This window comes from Homarus americanus, unplaced genomic scaffold, assembly GCF_018991925.1.
Source record: "Homarus americanus isolate GMGI-L3 unplaced genomic scaffold, GMGI_Hamer_2.0 scaffold18433, whole genome shotgun sequence".
In the NCBI taxonomy this organism is placed as follows: Eukaryota; Metazoa; Arthropoda; class Malacostraca; order Decapoda; family Nephropidae; genus Homarus; species Homarus americanus.
Window position 1 is genome coordinate 5,762 of NW_024714858.1, and position 9,382 is coordinate 15,143.

The 9,382-nt window shown below is 46.8% G+C and overlaps 1 protein-coding gene across 1 annotated transcript; it reads right to left on the reverse strand.

The window, feature by feature from the left end:
- Positions 1-765: 765 nt before the first annotated feature.
- LOC121879713 (facilitated trehalose transporter Tret1-like) lies at positions 766-5,742 on the reverse strand. The gene is made up of 5 exons (XM_042386477.1): positions 5,591-5,742; positions 3,226-3,388; positions 1,980-2,744; positions 1,752-1,878; positions 766-1,301 (listed from the first exon to the last, which is right to left on the reverse strand). The coding sequence occupies exons 1-5, from the start codon at positions 5,706-5,708 to the stop codon at positions 1,119-1,121; spliced, it is 1,356 nt and encodes a 451-aa protein (XP_042242411.1). The 5' UTR covers positions 5,709-5,742; the 3' UTR covers positions 766-1,118.
- Positions 5,743-9,382: the final 3,640 nt, after the last annotated feature.

Genomic DNA, 9,382 nt, shown 5'->3' on the forward strand with positions numbered 1-9,382 from the left:
ACTGAGCGTTAGCCAGAGTGTACCGTGCCAAAACAGCTTTGGTCATATCACTGGCAATGTCTTTGTTTGTGTAAGTTCTTTGGTTCTTTTCACTGATTTGCCTGATTAAAACACCGTATCTCAAAGCATCTCTCAATGTAGGCAACTCCGACTTCAGGAGCTCTCTCCCAGACCCAAGACAGTAACTGAGATGGCTGGATTTTTGGTTCCTCGTCCTGACACAAGCAGCCATCGCAAATATTATCAACTTATAAATGCATCAGAATCTGAAACAGAAAAAAATATTGTTAGTTGGGTTGTTAAAGAATGAAGTCAGAAAGCAATGTTCACTATTTAATTGTAATGCACTAATGCAGCTGTACGTTAGATTTTCGATAAATTTCACGCTAAAATTTACCTAGCAAAAGGTTGCAAAATATTGAAACTGAAATTATTTTCTATTTATATACACTAAAATCTACCAAAAAAGTGATGGGCCATTAGTTTTAGCTGATCTTCCCTCCTATGACACACCCTAATGGGGTAAGGACGCATGTACTCTATAGTGTAGTTTCATGGGTAAAGAGGCATGTACTGTGTAGTGTAGTGTCATGGGGTAAGGAATGGCCGCTGTTAAATCTTGGGATTCCAAATATTATCTCACAAAGATACACCTGTTTTTGCCGCTTCAATTCCAGCGTCCTCAATATAAAGTATAGAACTAAAACAACTTAATTATAATTGTTAGTGTAGTTAAACCTATTACAATAAAATCCAACACATGCAGATGTACTCTTAAATATAATAATAATATAATATGACCTATGATCACCTATTTGTGGGGAAGTAAAAACATACCATAATAGAAAATTATATTTTAGGGTAAACAATACTCTAAATTATGACACTAATATAACCACACTTCCTTTAACATACAAAATAATAATTATTGACTTTAACACAGGAATAGAACGGTGATTTGCTTACATTCCTTGTGATTGATAACACGGGTGATTGACCAGACTGGGCATCATTTAGTAACCAGACTGCCTCTGTCTTAATAACTACACAGATTATTGATCAGATTGTATATATTGTAAGGGTCAGACAGCCCGCTATATGCAATGTTATTGTCTTGTTTAGCCAACCCTCCTACCAGCTGTCTCCTTCACGAACAAGAGAGAGTAAGGTATTCCTACAGCTGCCACTAAGCCGTATGTCCAGTAAAGGCCAGCTTGGGTCAGACTAGCCTGCATGGGGCTGTACAACTGTAGGGCAGCAACAGACTGCAGGCCGCCTAGCAGGAGGCACACACTTGTAGCCTGTAAGAGAATAAGATGATCACTTGTTCCTCCTCCATCAGTTAAATAAGGATCAGGAAAGGTTAGGTCAACCACAATAATAAAGGTCATATTAGTTCAATTCACAATGAAAAACACAAGAACAAACTTTAGTTATAGAATTCCCGGTTGGGCATAAAAGGAGTTTTATTCATAATGAAGAAAGAAACATATCTTCCATTTCTCTGTGAGACTGAAGGTAAATCTTGATCTCATCCTTATTGTTGATAGAGTTATAATTTAAGGACCTGACCGGCGACCAACTTAAAGTGAGACAGTCACTGTTTTGGGACTGTGTCTGACGTGAGAGAAAAGTTTTTAAACCATAACTGATGTGAGACTGCCGCTACTTTAAGCTAATCATTGGCGTGAGAAAAACTATATATAAACAATAATTAACTTATAACAAATATGTTTAGGACTAGCACCGACCTGTGACCTGATGACAGTAGGGAAATACTCAGGAGTCAAAATCCAAGGGATGGGCCCAGCGCCCACGCTCTGGCCGAAGGCGATCACCAGAACACACATCAGCGGCACCCACGACCAAGACGCTGACCTGGAGACATGGATCATCATGAGCCACATATTGAAGAACTTTCCCTATTCATGCCTTTCAAGCTACACCATGGTACATACTAAAGAACGTGGGCAACTCACCCAGCATCACTCTGGTATATCATAGTTGAGTTGACTTCTAGAGGTGTTCCCAGAGCCACCTCCATCCTGGCAGGCGACCCTCCCGAGTCAGTCAGGAACACGTAGATGCCAAAGCAGGAGTTAGCAATCGTGATTAACAACAATGAGAGCACCAAGCAGCGGCGTCGTCCTATACGGTCCACCAGATACATTATTGTCACGTTGCCTGCTATCAATAGCAAGTTGAACATGATTGTGCTGACAGTTTCATCGAACCCCAGGCCAGCAGTAACCAGTATTCTCACTGTGTTCATCTTCATGACCTGAACACCACTGAAGTTGCACATCATGAAGAGACCAAACATCACCAGGATATTCTTTATGACGTCCCGCTTGATCAGAGCTCCCCATCCTGATGTTCCATCTTCTCGCTGGTTCATCATCTTCAGAATTCTCAACTCCTCCTTAATATCCGCGTTGGAACCTCTGAGACGGCGGAGAATGACGGTGGCTTCAGCTTCTCTGTTCTTTACGGCCAAGTAAGTGGGACTCTCAACAAGAAACACAGCTACGAGAAAGCAGTGTAGTAGTGCGACGGCAAAACTGACGAACACAACATAGTACCAACTCAACTTGATGCCCAAACCAACGATTGCGACACTACCCATATTCATCACGACGGTGTACATGACCGATGCTGTGCCCCGGATGTTTGTGTCCACTATCTCTGATGCATATGTCCTCACTACTACTCCCAACATACCGAATGTGATGCCTTCTAAGAATCTGAAATAAGAAACTATTAAAAGGAGTTTGCTTAGAACCTTAAAATTATTAATTTATGTAATATGTATAATTATAGAAACAATGGTCATTCGCAGTGAGATAATGTGCTGCAGTATTAGTACAGTGCAGTATTATGACCACATCCCTGATGCTGACCTAAAAGATAAACTCGTTTACTGATATCAAGACAAAATTTGGAGAGTCACAATGCCTATGTGCCTAGTGCCAAGGGTTAAGTTATAAGACTTTCAGGAGCAAGATTCTGTGATATTAAGAATAATCAAAGTTTGGTCATCAACTGTTTGGGAAGCCTGAGTCAGTGGCATGAGACACCAGAGGAGGAGAGAGAAGGTTTTCATAGAGCTGATAACGCAGCTAACATCTCACCTTGTGCCGCCTTCTGTCAATTCATAAATGTTTGAAGTTCTACAGTTTTTGCGGGCCAGTATATTACCTGTAGATATAAGAGATCATTACTCACCTGCCAACCAGCAGCATGGGCGGGTTGAGGGAGAAGCCGATTAATAAACTGCCGAGGGCACTGGGCAGCGCAGTCACCAGTAGAGACCAACGTCGACCTATTGTGTCCAGCAGCCACCCCGCCAACAGAAACCCCGGCAGTGACCCCAAGAAGATCATGCTTCCTGACATGCAAAGTACAGTATCCAATAGTATTTCTCAATCGATTCCTTGTTTGATGATCTGCACAAAATTACATTTCTGAAAACTTTTTTTCTTTGATTCATCCTAAGCCTTTAAGTCCTATTTGCCTGACGTCTATAGAAAAAGATGCAGAAACTTGTGTCCATTAATATAAATCCTTATAGAGAAATAAGTTTCCGTGAACGGTAGTTTTTGGTCCCAACTTTATTCCTGAAGAGACTATAGGTTTTCGTTGCCATCTAACTGTAACCTCAGCCCACAGTGCCAGCTAACTGTATCCTCAGCCCACAGTGCCAGTTACCTGTAACTCAGCCCACAGTGCCAGCTAACTGTAACTTCAGCCCACAGCGCCAGCTACCTGTAAATCAGCTCACAGTGCCAGCTACCTGTAACTCAGCCCACAGTGCCAGCTACCTGTAACTCAGACCACAGTGCCAGCTAACTATAACTCAGCCCATAGTGCCAGCTAACTGTAATTCAGCCCACAGTGCCGGCTAACTGTAACTCAGCTCACAGTGCTAGCTACCTGTAACTCAGCCCACAGTGCCAGCTACCTGTAACTCAGCCCACAGTGCCAGCTACCTGTAACTCAGCCCACAGTGCCAGCTAACTATAACTCAGCCCACAGTGCCAGCTAACTGTAACTCAGCTCCACAGTGCCAGCTACCTGTAACTCAGCCCACAGTGCCAGCTACCTGTAACTCAGCCACAGTGCCAGCTACTGTAACTCAGCCCAGTGCAGTAACTCAGCCCACTGTGCCAGCTAACTGTAACTCAGCCACAGTGCCAGCTACTGTAACTCAGCCCACAGTGCCAGCTACCTGTAACTGTGCCCACAGTGCCAGCTACCTGTAAATCAGCTCACAGTGCTAGCTACCTATAACTCAGCCCACAGTGCCAGCTACCTGTAACTCAGCCCACAGTGCCAGCTACCTGTAACCAGCCCATAGTGCCAGCTACCTGTAACTCATCCCACAGTGCCAGCTAACTGTAACTCAGCCCACAGTGCCAGCTAACTGTAACTTAGCCCACAGTGCCAGCTAACTGTAACTCAGCTCACAGTGCCAGCTACCTGTAACTCAGCCCACAGTGCCAGCTACCTATAACTCAGCCCATAGTGCCAGCTAACTATAACTCAGCCCACAGTGTCAGCTAACTGTAACTCAGTCCACAGTGCCAGCTACCTGTAACTCAGCTCACAGTGACAGCTACCTGTAACTCAGCCCATAGTGCCAGCTACCTTTAACTCAGCCCACAGTGCCTGTAACCAGCCACAGTGCCAGCTACCTGTAACTCAAACTCAGCCCACAGTGCCAGCTAACAGTAACTCAGCCCAAAGTGCCACTAACAATAACTATTCCACTGTGCCAGCTACCTGTAACTCAGCTCACAGTGCCAGCTACCTGTAACTCCAGCGCACAGTGCCAGCTACCTTAACTCAGCCCACAGTGTCAGCAACTGTAACTCAGTCCACAGTGCCAGCTACCTGTAACTCAGCCCACAGTGCCAGCTACCTGTAACTCAGCCCACAGTGCCAATTAACAGTAACTCAGCCCACAGTGCCAGCTAATGTAACTCAGCCCACAGTGCCAGCTAACAGTAACTCAGCCCAAAGTGCCAATTAACAATAACTCAGCCCACTGTGCCAGCTAACTGTAACTCAGCCAACAGTGCCTGCTACCTGTAACTCAGCCCACAGTGCCTGCTACCTGTAACTCATCTACTTGTAAATCAGTTTACATGTTATCTAATATACTATAGGAGTAGGCGTGTGTCTGTTTGTGTGTGTGTGTGTGTGTGTGTGTGTGTGTGTGTGTGTCTGCTCTGGGCAGCCAAAACGTCACAATCGTATTTCATCAAACTTGGTGGAAAAATCGCAAAAAATTCGTCGAGTGGAACAAACCTGGTCCCATGTCGATGGTTTCTTTAGGAAGCCATTACATAACCATTTTATTTACGCTGGAAAACGATGCAAGTCTACGGACTTGGCGCACCCTCATTCGCTGTACGCTGTCATCAGCGTCAAAACTCTCACAAGGGCACGAACGTGCCCGCGATTACATGTTTATAATGCTATTACACATGACTAACAATGATAGAAGTCAAATCAGGTCACGATTGCAGTGCCGCTAATCTCTAGCTCTACACACCTGGCAGTCTTAAGAGGTCAGTTAGAGACTCACCCAACATATCTGTCTCGGAGTCAGTGAGGTGTAGTTGTGTGTTGAAAATGGTGGAGTTGTTTTGGATGATGTGAGCAATGAAGACGTTGGGCCACGCAACAAACATCCCCGCCGCCATGTAGGACAGTGACCCTGCCAGTAGCAGCAGTATCTGAAACATGATGTTAATGAAGAACTGAGAGAGAGAGAGATGACAAAGAGAAAGCGAAAGAGATTTCGAATAGGCCAAAAATTTATGAAAATTACGGGATATTAATTTAAAAAACGAAAAGACAAATCTAGAGAGAGGATCACAAGAGAAAGGATCACAAGATAAGAGAGAAGATCACAAAACAATTGAGACTAGACGCAGGATCACGAGAGGATCACAAGAGAATCAAACGAGAGAGGATATGAAGACAAGAGGATCACAAGACAGAGTGGGTCACAAGAGAATCATGAGAGGCTCACAAGAGAGGATGAGAAGAGAATGACGAGAGGCTTACAAGAGAGGATCACAAGAGAATCACGAGAGGCTCACACGAGAGGATCACGAGAGGGGGTTCACAAGAGAGGATCACAAGAGGGGATCATTGGACTAGAGAGAGGATCACAAGACTAGAGAGAGGATCACGTGAGTAGAGAGAGGATCACTAAAGTAGAGAGAGGATCACAAGACTAGAGAGAGGATCACGTGAGTAGAGAGAGGATCACAAGAGTAGAGAGAGGATCACAAGAGTAGAGAGAGGATCACAAGACTAGAGAGAGGATCACAAAGACTAGAGAGTGGATTACAAGGGGAGAGAGCATCACAAGAGAGAGGATCACAAGAGTAGAGAGAGAATCACGAGAGTAGAGAAAGGATCACGAGAGTAGTGAGAGGATCACGATAATAGAGAGAGGATCACGAGAGTAGAGAGAGGATCACGAGAGTAGAGAGAGGATCAAGATAATAGAGAGAGGATCCCAAGAGTAGAGAGAGGATCACAAGAGTAGAGAGAGGATCACGAGAGTAGAGAGAGGATCACGATAATAGAGAGAGGATCACAGGAGGAGAGAGGATCACAAGAGTAGAGAGATGATCACAGGAGTAGAGAGAGGATCACAGGAGTAGAGAGAGGATCACAAGGGTAGAAAGAGGATCACAAGAGTAGAGAGAGGATCACGAGAGTAGAGAGGTTATCACGAGAGTAGAGAGAGGATCACGAGAATAGAGAGAGGATCACGAGAGTAGAGAGAGGATCACGAGAGTAGAGAGAGGATCACGAGAATAGAGAGAGGATCACGAGAGTAGAGAGAGGATCACGAGAGTAGAGAGAGGATCACGAGAATAGAGAGAGGATCACGAGAGTCTAGAGAGGATCACAAGAGTAGAGAGAGGATCATCAGGCTAGAGAGAGGATCACGAGACGAGAGAGAGGATCACACGATGGCAGGTTTACTGTTTCGTTAACACAGCCATTAAAACACCTTTACTTATAGATTCATAAACGAGTGGATGCTGACGTAAGACTCTGAGAAGGGACTGTACCTGTGTTCTTACCTCAAGAGTTTGTCAAATTAATTGAATCTTCCCGTGTCTGGTGTGTGTGTGTGGGGGGGGGGGTTCAAGTATGTATAACCAACCCTGTATCCTTCAGTGACCTTCAGTGGTCGGCTCGAAGGCCTCACAAACTCTATGTTGTATTGAAGTGTGAAGTTTTCTCTGCTTGATGTCCTAATTATGAGGACACACATAGGACAAGTCTCATGAAAACAGAAAGTAAAACATCGGAAAATGGGAGGAAAATATTCAGTGAGATGAGCGTACTTTCTTGACACTGTACAATCAAAGACAAAATTCATGTCACCTTTTTGTCCGAAGATTAAATATAACTCGTGAAACATTATGAGAGCCCTACCACAAGGCAGAGCGCACAGAAAGTTTAGCCCTTCGGCATATGTTTTCACTAGATTTCACTACGCGACTTTTGTCTTGGACCGGGCCTCACCAGCAGCAGTTGACTCAGAGACACACAGGTGACAGAGGATAAATAAACCAGAGATTAAAGTCCCAAACATAGCAGCAAAGATCCATAAACACGCTGATAGATTGTACTTCTTCAATACCTACTCTTATTGTGTACCTCCTGTACGGTGGCTGGTGACACTGTGGGGCTTATGGGTTGTTTGTGTTCACACTCAGGATGGGTTGGAGAAAGGAAACTCACAATGTGCTCTCTATATACATGTTGTATTGGATGTACAATGCAGCTTAGTGCTGGGAAGGCAGCATGGTTACAAGCGTGATGTAGAGAGAGCTGGTTGGTGAGGGTGCTCAGAGGAGGACAGCTTGTGGGTCGCCATGCTCGCCGGCGGGAGCGAGGACCGCCAGACAGGCGGAGGAGGTGTTGCTGGCTCGTTGGTGTAGGTAGAAAGAGAGCGATCACCACGAGGTCAGGTCTTAAATAGCGGAGGTAGGCGTGGGTAGATAGTTGACCCCCGCTCCGTGGGCGGCGCTGATTGACCTAGACCACGAGGCACACACTGTGGAATTCGCGGGGTCGGCTACTCAGCGACAAACAGCGTTTGTAGGGGAGAAATCCACTACAATACTCCCTCCTTCCCTCCAGGCGGTGTAGGAGACTTGTTGTCTGCAGGGTTGCATAGCACATGTGAGGCAGAACGGGCGGTGCATGCCTCATGTAAGACAACGGCAATGGCGTGAATGAGCCGGCCGCTAGAGACAACTGTCTAGATACACAATATCTGTGGGAGTAGAGAGGGAGAAAAAGGGTGTGTGGAGGCGATGAATGTTGTGCTTCCCTCACGGCAGGTACAGAGTCGTCAGATGCGCCTGCTGGGGTGTATGGGCCTGGGTCAGGAGCAGGGGCTGCGTCAGCAGAAGCGGATGAGGGCTCGTGACAGCAGCTGGGTCCACGACAGCAGCAGGGTGCAGGACATTAGCAGGGAGTACCTGAGGGAGAAAAGAGGGGTGTGTGGGTCCGCACTCAGGAGCAGGGGCCGCGTCAGGAGAAGCGGCAGGGGGTACTGCTGGGCCGGGGCGGCGTCTGAGGCAGGACGGGCGGTGCATGTGCTTCCCTCACGGCAGGTACAGAGTCGTCAGATGCGCCTGCTGGGGTGTGTGGGCCTGGGTCAGGAGCAAGGGCTGCTTCAGCAGAAGCGGATGAGGGCTCGTGACAGCAGCTGGGTCCACGACAGCAGCAGGGTGCAGGACATTAGCAGGGAGTACCTGGGGGAGAAAAGAGGGGTGTGTGTGTCCGCACTCAGGAACAGAGGCCGCATCATGGGCGGCAGGGGTTACTGCTGGGCCGGGGTCGGCGTCTGAGGCAGGACGGGTGTGCTGGGGTCGGTAGGACGTGGTGCTTGGGGCAGGAAGAGGAGCTGGTGTCTGCTTAGAGTAGCAGAGCTGCTCTAGGGTGTCTAACCTGCTGTGTAGAGACAGTAGTTGTAGAGCCGATGAGAGCTGCTTCTGGGTGGATAAGCCAGTCTTCCATGTTGCTTGAAGACTGGGAGCGTGATCAGTTTCTCCTCCATCCTGTGTGAGTGCGAATCTCCGGGGGTCACCATTTGTGGGGTAATGGGATGTTTGGTGTTCACTCAGGATGGGATGGAGAAAGGAAACTCACAATGTGCTCTCTATATACATGTTGTATTGGATGTACAATGCAGCTTGGTGCTGGGAAGGCAGCATGGTTACAAGCGTGATGTAGAGAGAGCTGGTTGGTGAGGGTGCTCAGAGGACAGCTTGTGGGTCACCATGCTCGCCGGCGGGAGCGAGGACCACCAGGCAGGCGGAGGAGGAGGAGGTGT

Coding starts and splice junctions, on each gene's coding strand:
- LOC121879713 (XM_042386477.1), bottom strand. CDS start 5,708: ATGGCGGCGGGGATGTTTGTTGCGTGGCCCAACGTCTTCATTGCTCAC. Junction 3,389..5,590: donor CTCCGAGACAGATATGTTGG/GTGAGTCTCTAA, acceptor TTTGCATGTCAG/GAAGCATGATCTTCTTGGGG. Junction 1,879..1,979: donor ATATACCAGAGTGATGCTGG/GTGAGTTGCCCA, acceptor CCATGTCTCCAG/GTCAGCGTCTTGGTCGTGGG.